The sequence below is a fragment of the Nicotiana tomentosiformis genome, chromosome 1 (genome assembly GCF_000390325.3).
Source record: "Nicotiana tomentosiformis chromosome 1, ASM39032v3, whole genome shotgun sequence".
Taxonomy (NCBI): domain Eukaryota; kingdom Viridiplantae; phylum Streptophyta; class Magnoliopsida; order Solanales; family Solanaceae; genus Nicotiana; species Nicotiana tomentosiformis.
This window is the reverse complement of record NC_090812.1, coordinates 60,052,662-60,075,055: the sequence shown is the minus strand read 5'-3', so window position 1 is coordinate 60,075,055 and position 22,394 is coordinate 60,052,662. Positions and strand designations below refer to the sequence as shown.

The following is a 22,394-nucleotide window of genomic DNA, read 5'->3' as shown; positions in this document are numbered from 1 at the left end:
ATTATTCACAGCCCTGGTTGCTTTATTACCTATAATTCTAAGGGTATTTTTGGCCATTTTCCGTCGCCTTAAAAATGAGATGTACGATGAGATTTTATAATGACAAAAGAACCCCTTGCTGATGAGCAGAAAAAAAACCGTCCTTTTTTCTGCAATATTTTAATACCTCTGTCGAATTGATCCTCCAGATATTTTCTTCTCTCTCCTCCCTTCTTCCACTTTCTTCTACCAAATTTATTCATTCACAAATGCCACAGCGTCCAGAATGAGGCCATTCCTTGTTGTTTGTGTGTTCAACTAGCTCTCTTCTTGGGCACGACGTCGACGACAGGTACGGTTGTAAAATGTAAATTACATGCATTACACAGCAGCGATCTTTCATTTTTCTTGCTTTTGAATCTTCTTAATTTTTGTTTCTTCGTATGGGTGCTGAATTTCTTGCTTCATAACATGTTAACAAGCCCTCTTAGACAATCTATTTTTCTTCCTGTCTTTAGGGGTGTAGTCGGATCGGTTGTATTTTTTCATTTTTTTTAATGCTGGAGTATAATTCTTGTTTTGAAGATGGCACCTGTTGTTGCAAGTTGGATCTTTTTGTAGATGCAAGTAGTTTTTAGATAAAGAAGTCTATTAGTTTTGTTCTTGGATCCTAGTCATTGATTGTTGGAACGCTAATACTACCAGCAGCAAGACCAAACATCACGTTCTTTAAATTCACTGCTTTATTTTGAATAGCTTTTAATGATCATTGATATGGAGCTGTATTGGTTATGTTATTGCCCATATGACCACATAGTCATTTTTCCTATGCTAGTACATCTGATTCTGAATTAAAATCAGGGAGTGGTCCTATACTTTGCCTTTTCCTACTGAAATTGATTCTCTTGCTAATACATGTTGAACCAAAAGAAACTTAAAGAAGCTGAGATGTCATTTCTTTTCGTTTAATTGTAGTGCTTATTGCTTTATACGCTTTCTAGACTGTTGACCTTCAGCTAGGTTTCAGGATTATCAGCTTTTCTGCTCTTTATAGGAGTTATGTTAGGAAGCAAATGAGTTCAGGAACGTTATATATCTCGTGGAAAGCTGGGATATCCAACAATGATAGACAATTTTGTTGTTCTTGAAACCGTGAGCATGTCATGTTTGCATAGTTACTGATATATTTTAAGTTTTTTTTTCTATAGATTTATTGTCCCATGTTTCACATCATGGTATTAACATTTTCATTCTTTTCTAGCTTATCATGTTGAAGATATAAATTGCCTATCAGCTATTACTATATTTGCATCCATTGGCCAGTTAGATTATCATTAAAAGTCCAATTGAAAATTTGGAAAACTTTAAGACCTAAAGGAGGCGATGTATCGCACAGAAAGTATACATGATATATGCATAACTTTATGATTAATCACTCCTCCAAAGTCAAGGACTTCGGGAAACTTGTTTATTAACCACATTAAGCAACTACAGTCATACCTCTCTATAACAGCATCCCTATATAACAACACTTCTCTATAAAAGTCAAGCTTTTTCGGAACCAATTTTTATGTTATGTTATAATATATGTTCTCTATAACAGCACTTCGCTATAACATCCAAAAATATTCAGAACAAACGAGGCTGTTATAGCCTATAGAGAGGTTTGACTATACAACTAGTGGATAATCTTTAAGCTGCCAACACATGTTGTAGCAAGTACCCGCGAATATTAATTGATTTTTCAAGCTCCTTCTTAATCTTGATTAATGTGTTGGTGAGGAGGCCGACTATAGAGTTTTGCTTGTTTTCTCGATTTAATTTGGTGGTTAACATATCATGCAACTATAATGTGCAATGAATTGTTTTTGTTATTATGGTGGAGAAGAACAAGTCTGGTTAGCTGAAAGTGTACTTCAAATAGTCGTATAATTGTGAGTTAGAGGTTTGGGAGTGGTGGATGTTTGTCAAGTCCAAATTTAAATGAGTTCTAGATTTCTTCCAAGTGGATCAGATTGGGTGGTTTAAGCAGAGTTTAGGTCTACTAAAAGGTCACTTTATCAGTGCTGCAAACTCTTGCTTGAACATGAATCTTGAGGGCACCATCATGACCAATTACTTTTGGCTTCGTGAGTGGTCCTTTGCCTGAGCATTGAAAGGATGAGCTGTGGGAGGATGAGAGGTGGTTGTTTGTGTCCAGTGAATGGCAAGATATATTTGGCTCATACAACGTATAAGCATGAAGATTAACAGTTAAGAATAAACTGGTTTTATTGGAAAGAAATGTTGGGTGGAAAACACTATGTTGGGTAGGAAAACCCTAACTTCTCTTGCTCACAACTCTTTTATCCTTTTATCTTTTTTCCATTAACTTTTTCTTACTTCAATCTTGAGGCATTGTCGCCTTGGGGTCCGAGATGGTTGCTTTTATCACCGAACCTGAGATACGCAAGCTATAGGCGAGGTGGACTTTAAAGAAAGGCGGCAAAATGGAAAATTCTCTCGTTAGGTGGCAAATGCTGTCACTTCTCTTGTTTTAGTTTTAGTATATAAGAAAATAGTACATTTATTTTACCTCTTTACACTTATTTTCTCATAATACGAACATATTCCAAATTTGATTTGTTACATGATTAAATCAGTCAAGGCATCCTTGGAATCTGAGAAATCATGTGTAATTCTATGAGATGCTTAAATATTGACTAAATTAGGACCTGTGGGTTTTTTCTATTTCTTATTCAATTTGAGGTCAGAGCATTTCCAAATCTGGCGTATTCCTTTTGCAGAATTCTCGATTCTCAATTTGCAGGGCAACTTTGGGATGAGAGAACTTGCATTAAAACTGCCATTGCTCCGTTTGTATATTGTATAGATGTCCCAAAAGGTAAAACCTCCTTTGCTGGTGATCCTTTTCTATATATTTGATCACAACTTCGTTTTGGATATACTTTTTGCCGTGCAGTTGAATTTACTAATGACATTCATTAGAGTTTCTTTTCCCGTTCTTTTCCTTCTCATTTTTTCCTCCTAGGTGAACTGAAAATTTTGATAATTCTTTCTGTAATTGCACTCAACTCCCAGCCTAAGTTTCAGTTAGCCAAATGTAGCAACTTTGCATGTAGCCGTTTAGTGGATAGTGATAGCCAATTTTCACTGCAGGCTTAAGGTTGAGTTAGCTAAAGTAGAAACATGTCTAAGCTTATTGTTAGTTTCTACTCTTTCAAAGTTTATTCTACTGTAGAGTCTATGTCTGGAGTTAAAATTACTACTCTTCTTAGTCTGAATTGGCTGACATAAAAAAGGTGTGGTGAATTACTATATTTTGTCCTACTTCCCAATTTAACAGGGTTCAGAGGTTCTTAAAGCTTCATGTGCTTAATTATAGGTGAATTTGATGTATTGCATGTAGGCACTGTCAGTCCTTATCATAATTGAAACTTGTTCATGAATACTTATGGAATGTACCTAATGTTAATATTCCTCTGTCATATTTTGTGTTTTTCAGCAATAATTTCCTATTTCACTTAGTTTGACAGAAAAATTAGCGCATTACTAGTATCTTGAAGCCTTCTTTGTTTGATCATTGCCTTAATTAAGCCAGAAGATGAGCATTCTCATAAATAAATTGATTATCTTTCAGTTATCGAGTTCAAAATTTTCTAGAGAGTCATTATCTTAAGGGGCTTTTGAGTATCGAAGTTAGCCGTGGAACCCAAAAAAGTTCTCTGAGCTTGATGCATCCCTGTACAGTTCCATGAGATCATATCTTATTTTGAGTCATCCTGGATGGGCACTAATCACAGGCTCATTTAACACGCATACTGAAGCAAACCCTGATATGTGATAATTGCCATATTTTTATTCTTAGTTTAAGTTGATATTACTTTACATAGATAACTTCTGCATGTTTACAGCAATCAATAATCACAAAACACGCATACCCTGATATGTGCACTAATCACAGGCTCATTTAACACGCATACTGAAGCAAACCCTGATATGTGATAATTGCCACATTTTTATTCTTAGTTTAAGTTGACATTACTTTACATAGATAACTTCTGCATGTTTACAGCAATCAATAATCACAAAACTATCCAATATCTAGGCAGAGCTGAATGTGCTCTGGGGCTTGATGAACTTCTTTCTTCTAGCTTGATCAAGAATGGGATTCATAGAAGTATCTCTTAGCTATAGGGCTAGTTGAGAAAACAGAGAGCTGTCAGTCTTCTGTCTAGTGCAGTTGTAGCCTGTTTTGAAAGATATAGTGGTAGAATTAGTGTCACATTTTCTCTTTTGCCCTCTGTGGAGAGAGGCTAGAGACTGAAGCATAACTAATTCTTCTGATAGAGAATTTACCCAAGCTGCATGACGCTTGTTGATGTTACACTCTTCTGTGTTTGTGGCTGGCTTAGCTGGAGACTGATTGGTGCATGTACATCATATCCTTTGCTGATTGCATGTGTGGCCTGAACACCCCCATTTGGTTCACTTCCACATCCTTGCTCAGAAACCTGGCATAGGTAACTTCTCCTTTAGATTAAGGTCAAGGCCTCAAGGATATCTATGCTTGTGGTAGAAGACTAAAATGTAAAAGCAAAATTTTATGGTACATCTTGAAACAACAAGTGGAGGCAATACTCTCTAAATTAATACCTTTTTCTTCAATTCTGTATTCTCTTGTCGAATGAGGTTTACCTTTTTATAGAGTTCTATATTTTCTTGATGAATAAGATTGCCCTGCAGAAGCAATATTAATCATCCGGGTAATTTTAAAGACAAGAGAATATGGGAAGTTCTGATGGTTTTTCTAGTAGAACCTTCTGATTTAGTTCTCTGATTTCATCAGTCAAAATCTGCTCCTGCAAGAAAAAGTAATACATTCAGGATAAGTTGTAGACTATATAAACATAAGTTTCATGACCACAAAAGAATTTTAAAAGTGTGGATTTTACCTTTTGCTTTCGAACGCCTTTCAAACTCATTTCAAGTTGGTTTTCAAGATTTGTTAGATCTTTGATGCTGAGTCCAGAAAGTTCTTCACCCAGAAGCTGCCTGTGGTTCATAAAAGAAAGGGATTAGTTAAAATATTTCTCCCTTAGCAGCTTAGCTTACTAAGCTAGATCTCAGACATTGAAATATACACGTTTTATTGTTATTTAATTGCATGTTAAGCATGCCGACAAGCTCCGATACGTTGCTACAAAAGAAGGGGATGTTCATCTTAATATTTTTTATAGTTATTCTTCCCTCCTCCAGGAGTTGTTCACAGAAAAACATGGAAGAAAACATTGCAAATTCAAGTCTTGGATGTCTTTTTTCGTTAGTAATCCTTAGATTTTTTAAAAATTTTGTTTTTGGGCATTTTGCAAGTTCTTTCTTGATCGACTTAATTTTATGATATTTGAGTTTGACTAGGTTTTTGGCTTTTTAGTTAAATTTTGGTGTCTACATTTATTGTTATAGTTCTTCTTATTACTAGCAATCAATCGCTAGCAACTTCAGCTGTAGAAAATTATTTTACTCGGTTTAGAGTTCTGTTGGGCACTTTTAACTTCAGTTGTGCCCAAGAGATGCTAGGAGTGTATCTTATAACCTCTAAATTAAATAATCATGGCATCTTTGTGTTGTTCTGTTTTCCCAGTGTTTGCTCTAAACCATAAATTTGACTAAAAGCTTCAAGAAACCTGAATTACTCTAATGCTTGTGAGAAATGAACCTTAAAACAAAATCAGTATGCAGCATCTTTTTCCTTTTTTGTTCTGTTTTCCAATCCTTAAATGGCCCCAAGTGTAAAGACTATGATAAGAGGAAGCTTTGAGAAACCTGTCACCTTACTCAAAAAAAAAAAGAAAAAAAAGAAGCTTTGAGAAACCTTAAACTGTTTCAAACACTAGAAAAGAGCCCCTAAAAGTCCTTGCATATTCAACTGAAAGCACCAGCAACAGCTGGGGATAAGTAGGTGTAGATTATTGTATAAAAAAATGTGATTGGTCAAAATATCATAACTATTTTCGGAAACATGATGAAGAAATTTTGATGATGTTTTAGAAATTCTGGTTAATTACCCAAAATGGCATTTGTTTGTGTATGAAGTAAAAGTAATAATGGGTTTGATTGTTGATTGGATTTGTCAAGTGCTCATATTACTTAAAACTTTATCTCCAATAAAATTTTTAACTTTTTTATGCATAGAAACTTATAAGAATACAAAGTAGGCAAAAAAAAAAAAAATGACTTAACAATCTATCTTGGAGAACTAGAATAAATAAATATAAATGTTTGCTCCCTAGCAGTTAACTCAGGCGAGGTAGTTTTGAGTTTTGACAATTTACAATCCTGAATTCGAGTCTCATCGCTATCCTTCATGGAATGATTTCTTATGTACTCGATCCACTAGAAAAAGAAAAACTGACACGTGAGGGTCGTATTAAGATTTAACTAAAAAATATTCCCTATAATAAATTTCACACAAGTCAATATATTAAATGGTATCAAATTACTCAATTTATAGTGTATAAAGGTATCACATTGTTCAATCTATAGTGTGTACAATAAAAGATCCTGTGGCATAAAGAGGCATGTAAAAGATATACCTTGTCAAATCAATTTACCTGTGATTTTCTTGCAAGTAATGCAGTTGTTGCCTCAAACTTGCTATTTCCCTTTGCCAAAACTAGCCAAAACCAAGGAAAGAAAGAAAAATAAGTATAGTGCTTAGAAGATGAAATTAGAAGGCTAAATAATTCCTGAGATGAAATCAGGTAAATATTGCTTTGATCTTTCTTTGTAGTGCTTGATGATTATTGCAACCCATGATAAATTCAACCATACAAGAAAAGTACTTTAGGATGATGAGAGCCACATATTAGATGTAGAACGTTCTTAGTTTTGTTTCAACTACGATTCAATCTAAAACTAGACGGGCTCAACTATATGAATCCTCGATATCTATTCTCATTTGTTCAAACCTATCTATGTAGCACTTTTTCGTAACTTGAAAGTTTATAGAAAGTAAATACATTCATCTGAATTTGGATCTTGATCATTCATCTTTGCGCCACTTATCTTGTGGATACTTGGAGCCTTTAGAGACCTACATTTACTCCCATGTATGTAATATTGCTGGTCTTACAATCGTTTTATAGAATTTGCATTTCACTTTGGTAGTTATCCCTCTATTACATAATACTCCGGTAGCAAATGTCCATTTAAACCACTCTATTTTGATTGGATGTGTAACATCCCCATCTATTGTGCCGTTCTCTTCGAACATCAAGCCTAGATATATGAATTGGTTGCTTTTAAACCTTGCAATCTTGTTTGGTCTGACCTCAACTTCACTCTTCTTATGCGGGCTAAACTTGTAATGCATGTCTTACTTTTACTTATCCTAAAACTTCAACTTTTTAGAGTGCGTATCAGAAGTTCAAGTTTTGGTTGATATCCTTGATGGTTTCGTCAATTAGCACAATGCCATTTGAAAATAGCATGTACAATGTAACCTCAAACTATATAGTGTGAGTTAGCTCATCCATAAGTAGGGTAAACAAGGCTCAATGCCTATTCTGGGTGTAAAAACATGGTTATGGGAAACTCTTTGTATCTCGTACTACTGTTCTCACACTAGTGACAACTATTTCATATATCATTTATGATATTATATATTTAATATGAGTTCCTTTCTTCTTCATTACCCACCAAAAGCTTTTCTTGGCACTCTTATCATTCGCTTTCTCTAAGCTGTGTAGATTCTTCCTCTTGCAATAAATTTTCATGAATCTTCTTAGCATATAGCCTTCGTTGTATATCTACCCCAAAATGGTTCTACATTACTTTTATGGTGTCCGTAAGTTTATGATCTATCGCTCTTTTCCAAAATTTCATAGCATGCTTCATACTTTTAATGCCACGATAGTTTGTAAAATGTTAGGGATGGGTGGAGGGAGGAGGGAATGATGTCATGGAAGGAAAGAAGAAGGATCATGTTAAGGAGAGGCAAAAATAATTGGGTTCCTAATAGGGGTGGGCATAATACCGACCGAACCGAACCGAAAAAATCGGCCGAACCGAAAATTTCGGTTTATTCGGTTTCGATTTTTCGGTTTATTCGGTCGGTTTGCGGTTTATAGTTTTAAAAAGTTCGGTGGTCGGTTTTAATGGTTCGGTTTTCGGTTAAACCGAAAAACCGAATTTTTTTAGCCTAAACCCAAAACCGAATTATTTATAACCGAATTAAGAACAATATAAAATACAACAAGAATTTTAACCCCAACGGATATTGCGGAATTGATGTAATCCTTCTTTCGTATTTGAATTTTAGTAACGGGTGAATGGGATCTACAGAAAAATAAACAAAGCCTCATTCGCACAATTCATTCTTCCGTATCATCTGAATTCGCATGCTAATCATTCACTTATTTCACTGATTGGATATATATAGAATTTCATTATATTATATGACCATTAATGCAGTCTAACAAAAATAAATGGAGAATATTTATAAGCACTCAATATGTTTTTGGTTACCCTTTTTGGCTATTCTCTCACAAGTAATCTATTTTCGTTGTTTCATACTATTTTTGCCATGGCTTGAAACCGAAAAACCGAACCGAACATGAATAAACCGAACCAAACCGAAGTTATTATGATTTGGTTTTGGTTATTAAAATCACAAACCGAAAACCGAATAAACTAAACCGAACTTCTACAAAACCAAACCGAACCGACCAATGCCCACCCCTAGTTCCCAAGGGGTGAGGGTTGAAATTGCATAGTGGGAAAGGTTGGGGGGAAAAAGGTGCATGTGGACGGTCAAGGACTGACGTGTGGGTGGGTGGGTTGGGGAAAGCAGAAGTTGGACCTGGAAGAAAGGATTAAGAGGAGGAGATTGAGGAAAAGAAATGAAAGAAGGGCTTATCCTCTATTTGTATGGTGAACCTTTTGCCTCTTATACTAATTGCTGGCCTAGATTAATAGTTATCTGCCGATCAGTTTTCTAGTCTCTTAAGATTAAGATTAATGTACCTAGCTAAAAACTGGGGGAGGTAAACCTTTTCAGGTGAGCAGTCTGTGTAAGAAATGACAGCTAATCTTCAGGAAGCAAGAAAGAAACCTCTGTTACAATTGCTCAACATGGTTTAAGAATTAACTTCTCACAAAATTTACATATGCATTCTTGGTCTTTCAGCACCTTAGACATTTGGGATCTTTGGTCAACTAATCATCTATTGGGGACCTGTGATTATCACGGGTAACTATGAAGTTTAATGCCCTAGGAATGACTATGTGGAATAATGAGCAATGAATTATATAGAATGTAATAAGCAAATTCTCTATTGAGTACCTGCCTAATTAATAATCTTGTCCTCACCAGATTGAGTTAATTAATCTTGTCGAGAATACATGCATACGAAGTTACATATCCTATCATATGCGCAATCCATGTACCAAGCGGACCCTGGTCTTCAGGGAGAAAAAAACATTTATTACGAATGCAGAGCTTGGTTGTAGAAATAATCTCTTAGCCAAAAACACCATCTAGGGCTGTTCAAAATCAAACCAAAACCGTTAACCAACCAAACCGATGGCTTATTGGTATCGGATTGTCGGGGTAATGGATGGTGAACAGATTGAGATTTTATAATTAACGGCTTAACGATTTGGGGCAGATTACTCAAATTTCTTATCGGGTAAACCGTTAACCCGTTAAGAATTTTTATATTTACATTTTTTCCCCTATGTATATAAAGTACTATTGAAACCCTAAACGGCTAAGAGGGTGTTTGGCTAAGCTTATAAGCTGGTCAAAGTAGCTTATCTACGCGTTTGGTAAAGTTAAAAGTACTTATAAGCCAAGTGCTTATAAGTAAAAAATAAGCCGTAAGCTGGTAACCCCCAACTTATAAATTTTTAGCTTATAAGCACTTTAAGTTTGACCAAAATTTTTATTATTTTATCTTTAAAATATTCTTTTTTAGAACAAAACTCTTGCATCGATACTCAATGCCTCAAGTACTATTTCAACCTAAACCCCTCCCTCCGCCTCTTCAAGTCTGCAACGCTCATTGACTATTTAAGATAAGCAAATTCTCTATTCCTTTGCATATTTATATCTATATGGTTTGTATATTAATCTTTGAATTGTATGTAATAAATGAGGACATATCAAATTTTTGGTATGTTGCTTTCTAAGTGTTGTGCTGATAAAGACAGTGTTTGTTTCTCTTCAAATATTTTGTCCTATTTAGGTTTATTTTTTACTAAGAAACTTTTATCAATTTATTAATTATTATAACTTATGATTATATGCTTATCATAAAATAAATTATATTTATCATAAAAGTTATCTTATCTAAGCATAGTTGTATTTAAAATAAAATGACAAATAGAGTATTTTGTATTTGGATCGATTTGGAATCTAAAATTTTGAAGATATTACGCCCTTATAGGTGTAAACACGTATAAGGTTATTTGCATCGATACTCAATGCCTCGAGTACTATTTCAACCTAACCCCCTCCCTCCGCCTCTTCAAGTCTGCAATGCTCATTGACTATTTAAGATAAGCAAATTCTCTATTCCTTTGCATATTTATATCTATGTGATTTGTGTATTAATCTTTGAATTGTATATAATAAATGAGGACATATCAAATTTTTGGTATGTTGCTTTCTACGTGTTGTGCTGATAAAGACAGTGTTTGTTTCTCTTCAAATATTTTGTCCTATTTAGGTTTATTTTTTACTGAGAAACTTTTATCAATTTATTAATTATTATAACTTATGATTATATGCTTGTCATAAAATAAATTATATTTATCATAAAATTATCTTATCTAAGCACAGTTGTATTTAAAATAAAATGACAAATAGAATATTTTGTATTTGGATCGATTTGGAATCTAAAATTCTGAAGATATTACGCCCTTATAGGTGTAAATACTTATAAGGTTATTTAAGTCATTTTAACAGAAAAAAAGCTTATCAGCACTTTTTTATCAAATACTGTAGCAGCTTATTATCAATTTCAGCACTTGTATCCAAACGCGTAACTGCTTATTTATTAAATCAGTTTCAAGACTTAAAAGTGTTTTTCAGCACCTAATGCTTATCAGGTACATCAAATCAGCTCATCCAAACAGGCTCTAAATCCCTAACTTCTACCGTTGGCTCATATTATAGCTCAATAAAGTTAGGTAGATCTGTAGTAAGATGGAGGAAGCTAGTTTTCTTCATGTTTAGCATAGATTAGCTCGTATCTGTTATGTCTTCCTTATCAGTAGTTCTTGTATGTACTTGATTGTTCAAAAATTTTTTATTTTGTTTAGCCGATAAACTGCCCGATAATTGTCAATTCGATACCAATCTGCCCATTATCTTATTGGATGGTTAGCGGATTACAACATTTATAATCCGATAACCGTTAAGCGTAATTTTATCCACCCGATAAGCACCCCGAACTCCATCTGCATTGTTGTGCGTTAGGGGTGTACATAGGTCGAGTTGGTTCGGATTTTCTAATTACCAAACCAAACCAATTGTATCGGATTGTTAAATCTAAAAACCAAACCAAACCAATAAAAGTCAGGTTTTTTAGTCTCGTTTTTTCTCGGATTTTTCGGATTTTCGGGTTTTCCGGATTTTTTTCATAAAGTCTTCATAGCACAAAACATAGAATTTTTGCTCCAAATATTTCTTTAATTCTAGTAAGACAGAACTATATAAGGTGTTTTTCAATAAAATAACATAAATATTGGATGAGTTATGGCATTGTACTAAAATATTCAATAATAAAGATAATAAAATTGCACAAAATAAATATTATTAATAAGCCATAATGAAAACAAACATAATTTAAAAATTACGACTATATACTATTATTTACATGACTAAACACTATAAAAGAAAAATAAGTTATGCATTTTATCTAAATCATGAATAAGCTTAAAAATAGATATCCAACACTATTTTCATTCATAGTACAATTGAATTGAATGTTTTTTATTAGCATTAGTATTGATTTGATTTTGGTTTAGGATTTATTTGAGTTACTAACATTTATGGACTATAAAATTTATTGGAGCATCCAAAAATTATAAGTCAAGTTTGAAATAATACGTTAAAAGATAAAATTATGAAAAAATTTAAGAAATATTTATAAACTACACTACAATAAATATTTTTATGCATTAAATATATTTAAAACTTCTACACATATAATGTCGGGTTGGTTTGGTTTCGCTTTGACTTTTTTTTAGTTAAAACTAAACCAAATATGGTCGGATTTTTTTTTCCAACACCAAACCAAATCAAACCAAACTATAGGCGTTTTTTTTTTCCGGTTTGACTCGGATTATCTGGTTGGTGCGGTTTGTCGGTTTCATTTGTACACCCCTATTGTGCGTCAACTCTTTAGACAGTTGGATCTCTGAGATTGTAATTGTGCATCTCTTCGACCTGTAGGCTCCCTGCCCAATTTTCTAAATAGGAAACTTGACACCCTTTTTTTGAACAGGTAAAATGGAACTTGACACCCGTGTTTGATAATAGAGATCAACTAGTGGTAAACAATGTACGGCAAAAATGTATCGTGTCTCAGTTTTTCCATAGCAATAAGAAACAAACTCTTTAGCGATGAACGTCTGAAGATAGCACATACATTGGTTGGGGTTGATATTGTCTTTCAGGCTGGAAGGATGCAATTTTTAAACTTTTACCATTGACAATTTAATGACGGATTCGTAGTGAGATTGAAGTCCTGGAGGAATATAGAGAACTCCTGTGGATGGATTATGAACTTGATATGTATGTGAATATTTTCATCTGTGTTCATGTCCATTTACTCTCAGGTTATCCTCCTCGGATGGTCAAGGCCTCAAGGGTGTTTTTTTCCAACCGGAATGACTGCTTCAGGAATCATTGCAAGATTTTCCTAATGTCCTTGCTTGCCTCCAGCCTTAGAAAACCATGAATCCATATTCCATGGTATGTTTTGATTAATCATGCCCTTGGTCATTGACATATATGATTTGGATTTAATGGAGCACCTGAACTTTTACTTTCTTGTCATTTGAAATTTCTGATAATACTTATACCCTCACTGCCTTCTTCCCAGTTGGATACCTTTTTTGCTATCCTCATTGACATGTCGGTAAGTCAAGGATGGTTACCTGAGATGTCCGTCAGCTCTGGTGAGGGATCGGTCGTAGATATAAACATGCAACACTGGAGAGACCTCTTTCGGCAAAGAATTATACCACAAAGCCCCAACAAGGTGCTACCACTTATAGGAGTCTTCTTTGCTAGTAGAATGCCTCCATGAGAAGAAAGAATAGTGTGATGCTCACGCTCTCGTTGGACGTGACCGTCAGTTACAGTGGGTAAACTAACGAAGGGAATAGATGCTAACTTGAGAGCACAAAAGTAGGATTTAGCACCAGTGAAGGATTTGGTCATATTTGAGATGCAATACCAGGAATAGATGCTAGTTTGAGACAGAAGACCAGGACACTCAGGTTCAGGTTATTTATTAGATATGTTAGGTTCCATTTGTTGAATTATCACATGAATTTGCTCCATGAACTATGCTCCCTAGATGGGGAAGACTATTTATCTTTATAATTTAATTACGGTATCCATGGATAGGAATTCAAACTTAGGTTTTCCATCTAATTTAATCTATAAATAGTTGCGATGTTGAGCAAATTGTCATAATGTGTCACGTAGGACCTTTGGTAGGGTTTTCAATCGCTAAACTTGTGTAGACATTTCATCCAACTGAGTTTTTATATTTTGTGTTTGTGGAATGACTTCCTTTTTGAAAATTTTATATTACTTACCTCTGAGAGTAGATCCTATATCGATTTAGGTGGGGTTGAGACATCCTCCATCCTCTCCTCTGATATAGGGATCTGCAATTTTAAAGCATTCTCTGTTAGACAAACGAACTATCCTCTAATGGAATTTGTTAAAATAGTGTCTCATCTGGACCTTCAACCTAGCATTGCAGATGTCTTTTTGGGATTTCACTTCATTTCTGCAAATGCAAATTAAAGAGGCATTAGATCCCAGTTTCAGAGCAGAATGGATATATAGGAACATATAGCCGGCCTCAACTGATTTTGGATTATGGTTTAGTTGATTAATTAGATCATGGATTCTGCTTATGCAGAGATAAACAAACTCTAAACTCCGGCTTATCATGTCAAGACCATCGTATTCCTTCTGCTTGTTAGCCTAATTATCTCATCTGCAGGCAGATTCCCCTAGGTTATATTCTCTTGTCAGTGCACATGGTGGAGTGGAATTAAACTGTAACGGGTGAGCATTACTAGTTTTGTCGCCACCTTATTCTCCGGTGACCTCCCTTATTTCAGGCATCATGACTGTTTGATGGCTGACTTTTGGTCTCAAAACTAGTGCAACATAAACTGGGAAAAAGAACCGGTATCAGTTTGTTCCTGCACTATTTGTCTGGGATAAACTATTCCAATTTCCAACATGCATCTGTTTGATCTGATATGGTATTTCTTGTGGTTTGGCTTTCTGCTTATATAGAACTTGTTGGAACAACAAATGCTGCATCAGCCAGAATCTATAACTGTCTCTGGAGATGATGACCTGATTCAAATATGATAAGTGGTATATTATGTAGATGGATAATAAGTATCTATCATGCTGGATAACTCTTAAGATGATAGTATTTACCACTTGATTAAGAGTTGATACTTATTACTTCCTTTCACTTATGGGACTATGCTTACTATTGGGAAGGAGGGTAGGAAAAACTTCCTGAAACAGGTTCAAACCTGCTATTTTGTAATGCAGACAATACAGGAACCAGAGTGTAGTGGAGGCTTTAAGGGAATTCTCTACACAGCTCATGGATTTTTCAGGTTAGTAGTGGAAACATGGAGGTAACTATGGATCACTCAACTTTGAGAAGAGACCTTGTTAGTTATTTTAGGTTGGGTTTCTGTTTTCAGTATCTTATAGATGATTATAGATGACTTACTGTATTTGTTTAGGTTCCATCAAAGTAGTTCACTAGTATGACATATAATAGCGTAGGTGTTGCAATTCAAGAATCGATCCTTGGATTTGATAAAGTAAAACTTGTTTGGAACTCTGAATGAGCGTGTAGTTAGGTTACAATAGGCCACAATTACGAATTAATTGGCACCGGAACAAACCCTAACAGAAGTCCCAATTTGTGCTAATAAAGCTTTAACCCTAATAGAGGAAGGCAGCACCTTTTGGGATCAAAGCACGATTCCAAAATCCTTTTCAAAATAAGCTTACCATTTAACTTTCTTTACATCGTCATGAGATACAGCATTTGACACAAAATTCTCTTCATGCTTATAGAAATCTTATAGAGTAACTGAGTGGCAGTGTTAGCATATGAGCCTGTAGGATTTGATTCCACTTGATCGAACTGCTCCAAGGAAAGAACAGGAATCAAGTATTTGACTGGAGTTAATCCCAAGGTTTATCGAGCTTCCTAGATTAAGGAACAGGGAGAGGGATTATAGCGCGAGGGAATGATACTAGAGGCCTTTCAACACAAACACCTCCAACAGGGACTCCATCCCCCTTTATGTTTACTAAACCATCTCATCAACATCAATTGACAACACATCATAGATAGAACTAATGAGTCAGATATATTTGCATTGGAAGAAGGTTAACAGTCAATGGTAACTATCGATGCTTGAAGTGACCAATTAGGAGGAAGCAGGTTGTTGTCTCGAGCAAGCATAAGAACCGAACATGAAGTAGGGGGAGAAGGAAAAAAGGGACAACAAGATAGGCATCTATTCAGGGAATCAGCCAACAATTAATAAGCAGGAATAAGAGGGCAAAGGAGAATAACAAGAAGATAGCAGAACCATGGAAGAAGATACATGAGAGGATGTACAAGAAGAGTATGGAAGTGGAAAAAGATAAAAGAGTACCAACCAACACATGGAAGTTTCCAGAAGTGTAGCATTGCACCACAAGAATGTGTGAAGTCTTATAATGGGTAGCTTTTTTTAATAAAAAAAAAAGTTGATGAAATTCCCCAGCAGGCAGAGAGGAAAAATGAAGCAGTAAAGGCAGCAAAAACAACCAGAACATCAACAAAGTGAGGATTATTCCCCCTCCTCACCCAGTCACTAAGGTGCACAGCAAAGATTCTGTTTATCCTTTCTCTATGAGTTTGCTGATTTACATTTCGTGTTTTAGCTTTTGCTATATGTCATTAACTTTTCTGACTGTTTGGCTCTCTAATATCGTGTTCTGTTTTTCTAGTAAGTTGAATCTCTCTCATAACCATGTTGAGAAGATACCTACCAGAAGTTACCATGGAGTCAGTTAACGAATCTGACATATACCAACCAAAACCTGGTGGGTGGATTGTCCCAGTTCAGGTGTTCCATTGGTATTTCCTAGCCATCCTTGGCGCCAGAGGAAGAACACTGACCACGCTAACATAGCTAAAAGTTTGAATGGGGCAAGATGCCCAGAAAGAGCAGCCACTTCAGATGAATGCCTACTGTTACTGAATTCTTAATGCATACACGAAATTCACATAGGTGGATCCTGCGGTCTTGAAACTTTTTGCAAGACTTCCGTGAGCCATGATAAAGACGGGGTGAACTCGAGAATAAAGGAATGGGAAAAGGCTGATAACATAATATGGAGTTAGTTTGGGCCAAAGGATGACCTTGATCATCATGAAAACTTTTTTGACCCTCCCTAAACTCCACTGTGAGCCTTCAACTGAGCTTGCTTGAAAAAACCTGCTTAAAAACCTTTTGTTGTTCTTGAAGAATTTGTATTTGCTTTAATCTAGTCGCACCTTGACCATGTGTGAAGATCAAGAGCTATTATTCACATCTGTTCTCTCTCCATAGCAATCTATTTTTGGGAGTTAGTCAACTCTCCATTAATTTGCATTTTTAAATTTTTGTATTTTTACAATTCCAAGCCTTTTATACAATTCCTACCTCAAAAGGGAAATGAAGCTACAGCTAACTTGCCATCATCAACTATTGTCAAACAGAATGGTGTAGCTCTTGTTCTATAATGGAGACTATAAGTGCTCTTTCTGGGCTTCTCTGTTACAGCACTGTTAAGAAAAAAATTGTCGATGTCATTGTGGCTAATCTGATCCTTCGCCGATTTACTGTTTAATCAAAGTACTTGTCAATTAATTGTAACATAAAGTAATATGAAATCATTTAGCAATCAATTTTCTCAAAAGCTATTGTTGAGGCCAGGGTAAGAGGTTCATTTAAAAAAGAGGTCAATCTTAGGGGTGCCATAGTTGATTAATGACTGTTTCAATCTCTTTGACTGAAAGCTTGCATCATTCATATTTAGCTTATAAAGATATCACGTGGAACTTTAAAAAATGAATCATCTTTCAAATTCTGGCCTTATACTATCTTTGATTGAGATTTCGACAGAATATATTTGAGCTAACCAAAATGAAAAATTAAATAGATAATGTTTCCCATAGAGGTCCACACGCGTGGTTGAAGGATAAGAATAATAACCTGAAAATTTCCAACTATAACATTTAGTTCGAGCCTATCTGCTCCACATTTGATGAGTTACTCAATATATATATATCCCACAATGGATATACAAGATCATTTAAAAGGTTAAATAGCAAAGAATATTTAATCCATTATCTTAAAGATTTTTAATTGGAAGTTTAGATTCTCTGACATAGAATGAGAGCAGACTTTTCCTAAATCCCTTCTCACAAGGTATTGAGTACGATGTAACACATCTAGTCTAGTATACAAGAACATCCAAAAAGGGACATTACATACACTCGCAATTCTCTATTAACAACCACTTGTGAAAACAAAAATCGGTGGTGTTTATGTATATAACCAATGTATATGTATGAGTTAAATTCCTGTGTTAAACTAGTTATCTGTGTGCCAAATTAAACTATACATATGATTCTACCTTTGCAAGTCCATTATTCCATCAAACGAATTCTATTTAGGCAATTCTGAAGCAGATTTAAATATAATTAAAGAGCTATACCTTGACCTCTGACATAGGACTCATGAGGTTATGATGCTCCTCCTTCATCTCGTTGTATCTATCAATTATAGCCCTCATGCTGGTAACATAGCAAATATATAATTGTGTCAAGAGTTTAACTTCTCACACTAACATAATGAATTTAAACTTTACATTATCAAATCACCTAAAAGATAATTATAGGTAATTATCCATGATGCATAATAAGTAGGAGTAATAAGACAGGTAACTCGCCAAAATACACTAACAGCTTATAAATTGTTACATTGTTAGTGTATGAGTCAAATTCATGTGTTAAACTAGTTATCTGAGCCCCATATTAAACTATACGTATGATTCTGCACTTGTGAGTCTATATTCCATAAGACGAAATTCTATTTAGGCAATTTCGAAGCAAAATATACACATAATTAAAGTGATCACAAGTATATCTTGATGAAAAGATTAAAAGTTCTAATGTAAATTATGCATGCGTCTAAAGAAGGTTGTATAGAAAGGTAGTACAAAGTATTCTAATTATGTGAGAAGCTACTTATGTGAGTTTATCTGAGGGCCACAAAAGAGTGACAGAAGTTTCTGGATGCATACGTAGAATTAAGGAGCATCCTGTTTGTTAGTTTACTAGAATAATATATTTGGCAGCATAATAATGTTTGCATTCACTGATGTGGGATTAACTCAATAAGATCAAGGACACGAATTGTATTAAATCTCATATGCCTTTATTCTAATCATTAAACCAAATGACACCTTAGGGTTTATGTGAAGACTGAAGAGAGAATAACAATATCGAGGGATATGGGATAATTAATCCTGGGATAATTATCCCGGGGTTGTAGATTTGTAGTGTTTGTTTATCCCTATTGTAAGGGTAAATAACTAATCTCGGGATAACTAATTCCGGAATAATTAATGATGGTATAACATGTTTCCCATCCAAACGTGCTCTAAAGAGTTATTTCTTACTTGCACCAAATAGAATACAATAGAGATATTTATCACTGCAGGGCTTTAAACCAAATTCTAAAGTGCGGACAGATTTCAGATTTGCAAATATTACTACTCCTATTAGGTTTTCTTTAGGATTGGTGCATGTTGTTCCTCGAGTCATTTTTTCAACATTAATTAGGTTTGTATAGAATGGGCCAGGCTAGATAAAACACCTCGTGCATGATTAACAAATTTAATCCCTGGATTAAAAAAGCAAAGCTAGTTTTAGATTTCTCCCAATATACTTGGAAAAAAAAAAGAAAAGAAAAAACAACTGAAAGTAACGTAGCATGCATTTATAAATATGCACGTTGGAATCTTGATGCAGTAACAAAGGTTAATCCATGATATGATCTGACTACTCTTTTTTCACATACAAAGTACAAACTGGAAAGATACCAACTTGGTAATAATTTTTAATAAAAAATAGCAGTAAATGGAAAGGTACCAAGTTGGTAATTTTTAAACAAAAAAATTACATAAAACGATATGCAAGAAGTACAGAATATATGAAATAGAGGCAGTTCTACAGCAGGAAAAAATCCCATATTTCAGTCCAAACTTTTCCCAAAGAAAAAGGAAAAAAAAAAAGGAAGAATGCAAAAATTATATATCTCTATGTTTAGGACCAAATTAAAATTAAAATTAAAAATGTAAAAATAACTAACCTGTTGCTGGAAAATTCATAGAGTTTTCCAGTGCTGGAGAAAATAATGAGTCCAACTTCAGCATCACAAAGAATTGCTAGCTCTTTAGCCTTCTTCAGCAGCCCATTTCTTCTCTTTGAGAAAGTCACTTGCCTGCTTGTTGTATTGTCAATCCTTTGAATCACAATTTTTCCTCTCCCCATCTTTTCTAATTCTAATATATACTTTGATAATACTAATTATATCTACTTTAATTCGAGCTTGCTTCTTTTCTCTGCAAAATTAATGAAAAGGGTCATGAATATAGAGCTCAAACTATTAATAACTTATATAAAACATGAAATTAATTAAAGGGTAGAAGTATATATACGAAGAAATTATCGATATAGTTCGAGCTAGAATTAGAAAGCATTTGAGGTATAAGAAAAATACATTCGTAATTAATTTAGGAATCTGATAAAAGAGAAAATGGGCAAAAGAAAAAGAGAAAACAAACAATAGCTAATAATTTTGAGCTTTTGATAGGAAACTATAGATAGAGTTTCTTCGATTTTCTTTTTGAATGATATCTAGGGTTTTGACCTTGCTTCTCTCCTCTGCTAGATCAATCAAATGGGATCACAAAGAGCTAGAATATTAACAAGAAGCTGACGGAAACAATTTTTGAAGAAATTAATCATCGGTAACTTGAGCTAAAATTAGAAAGTTTTATGAACAATCAAGAGCCACAAAAATGGAAATAAATCCAAAAGCATATGAATTTGACAAAAAAAGTAAATAGAAGACAAAAGTAAAAGAAGGAAAAGAGTGGCTTACTAATTTGAGGGATTTTGACAGGGAGAGAGAAGGGAAATACTGGTTGAGTTCTTTTCTTAAATGAACTGTTAATTGAAAGCTTTATATGGAAAGCTTAGCTAAATGATGGTTTTCTTTTTTCTAGAGAAACCAGGAGCTTGTTTTACAACCTAAAACCACTTTATCAATTTATCTTGCCCAATCTCGCGAGTGCTTAACAACAGTCCACTCGCTGACACCTGTCTAGAAAGATCATTTCAACCGCTTTGACGGCCTAATAGATTTACAGATTTGCCACTTGGTCACAGCTTTCGAGAGCACAGGGCGAGTACAGTCAGTTCTGTACTCGAGAGAATGGGCTTAAAATGGTATCCTCGGAGTCTCAGAACGCTTTTGATTGAAGAAATGCTTAATAGAAATTTTGAGGTCGTTGGGACGTATAGCTGACTGACATGTGTCGACATGACAATGGCTTTTGGCCATTTTGGGGGTCGTTTAATTGTTCATTGACCTTTTAGTATTACTTGTACACGTCCAAGTTTCTCCATGCGATTTTTTGCTTTTCATTAAAAGCATAACTAGTTTTGGAAAATGAGAAAATGTAGTTTTTTCTCATGATAACTTTTTTGATAAGTATTTTTGAGAAAAATACATTTAGAAATACTTTTTAAAAGTTTGGTCAAATACTAATTGATACTTAAAAGTATTTTTTAAATTAATTAGCCAAAACTGCTTCTCACCAAAAGTACTTTTGAGAAAAATACTTTTGAAATAAATTACTTCTCAAAATAAGCTGATTTTTTCAACTTGGCCAAACAGGCTATAACCTTTACCAACAAAGGTTGTGGTGGAGTAGTAGGATGTGTCTTGTCTTTCTTTCTTATTCCTCTGTACGTGTGTGGCGATTAGGCTCAAACAATTGAATCTGACATCGTTATCCTTTTCCTGTATTACGCAGATCAATCACCCGATAAGTGAATTTAGCTAGAAGTTCAAAGATATTAAATGTTACCACTAGATAGGCAACTGTCTCCTAACAGCGAAAAGTGACGGAAGTAGCAGACAAGGCCAATGAAAGGCCTATTTTTTCACAATGAGAGCCTTACCGCTAAAAGTGTAATAGAGTCTATTCTTGAAATTAGTACGGGTTCACCACTATAGCACCAGGAGAGTGCCGTTACAAAAGTATTTACTGCATGAAAATTGAGATCTCGATTGATACAATAGATAGACAAAAGAAGAATGGGAAACAACAAAGGGCTCCAGAGGCCTCAAATATTTAGATTAGGTCTAGCACAGAAATAATTTCTCTAATGAAGTTTCAAAAATTGAAACATGGGTTGTGAGGTATTGAATAATCTTTCAGGTTGTTGCTATGTGGGAGAATCTGAGTTAATTAAACATATTTAACAATCTTGTCTTCAAGTTGAGAATAAAGATATCCTAGTTGACTTGATATTACTTAATGTGGTCTATTTAACATATTGATGGGTACATAATTGTTATCTTCCCGCCAAGTTATCCCCAATTGCTATTAAAGATAGTTAAGTTTGAGATAACGAATTAATACGAGGATGGGTGATTGTTCAAGTACCGAGATTAGGCCCTAGTTGGTAAAAGCAAGGATATGATCGTTAATCGTGATGGCATTCTCCGGCTAGGTAATCAGTTATGTGTAGTAAACATATATGAGTGAGATAGGCTATACGTGATGAAGCTCACAACTCTAGATACACTGTACATCTCAGGTCCATAAGATATACCGTGACTAGAAGAAAAATGGATTGATTGGAAAAGAAAGATGAAAGAATTCGTTAACTTTATTTCTAACTATTTGACAGTCAGCATGTTAAGGCAAGCACTTGCGACTCGCAGGCCCACTGCAACAACTCAAGATTCTCAATTGGAAATACAATAGAATTATAATACCTTAT

General features: G+C 34.6%; 1 protein-coding gene and 1 long non-coding RNA gene across 11 annotated transcripts; one reads left to right on the top strand and one right to left on the bottom strand.

The window, feature by feature from the left end:
* Window positions 1-139: 139 nt before the first annotated feature.
* LOC104105757 (uncharacterized) lies at window positions 140-16,858 on the top strand. 8 transcript variants are annotated; one of them, XR_011410735.1, is made up of 6 exons: window positions 140-331; window positions 2,766-2,863; window positions 4,330-4,502; window positions 12,495-12,964; window positions 14,807-16,142; window positions 16,274-16,858. It is a non-coding gene; the product is annotated as an uncharacterized lncRNA (long non-coding RNA). The 8 variants fall into 8 exon arrangements; XR_001971117.3 differs by having other exon boundaries at window positions 14,235-16,142; XR_001971115.3 differs by having other exon boundaries at window positions 13,095-16,142.
* On the bottom strand, window positions 3,963-20,638 carry LOC104105756 (MADS-box transcription factor 23-like). 3 transcript variants are annotated; one of them, XM_009614144.4, is made up of 9 exons: window positions 20,482-20,638; window positions 19,687-19,939; window positions 18,029-18,107; window positions 6,594-6,655; window positions 4,935-5,034; window positions 4,800-4,841; window positions 4,636-4,719; window positions 4,339-4,493; window positions 3,963-4,229 (listed from the first exon to the last, which is right to left on the bottom strand). In XM_009614144.4, exons 2-9 carry the CDS (start codon window positions 19,866-19,868, stop codon window positions 4,214-4,216), a joined length of 720 nt encoding a protein of 239 aa, XP_009612439.1. In that variant the 5' UTR covers window positions 19,869-19,939; window positions 20,482-20,638; the 3' UTR covers window positions 3,963-4,213. The 3 variants fall into 3 exon arrangements, with proteins under 3 accessions (XP_009612439.1, XP_009612442.1, XP_009612441.1); XM_009614147.4 differs by having other exon boundaries at window positions 4,678-4,719; XM_009614146.4 differs by lacking the exon at window positions 20,482-20,638 and adding an exon at window positions 20,248-20,392.
* Between the last annotated feature and the right edge of the window lie 1,756 nt (window positions 20,639-22,394).

What these genes read in the sequence shown, in the direction of transcription:
- LOC104105756 (XM_009614144.4), bottom strand. Translation starts at nt 19,868, where the DNA reads ATGGGGAGAGGAAAAATTGTGATTCAAAGGATTGACAATACAACAAGC. An exon ending in AAGGCGTTCGAAAGCAAAAG is followed by an intron (nt 4,842 to 4,934) that starts GTAAAATCCACA and finishes TTTTTCTTGCAG; the next exon opens with GAGCAGATTTTGACTGATGA. An exon ending in TCAGAGAACTAAATCAGAAG is followed by an intron (nt 4,720 to 4,799) that starts GTTCTACTAGAA and finishes TTGCTTCTGCAG; the next exon opens with GGCAATCTTATTCATCAAGA.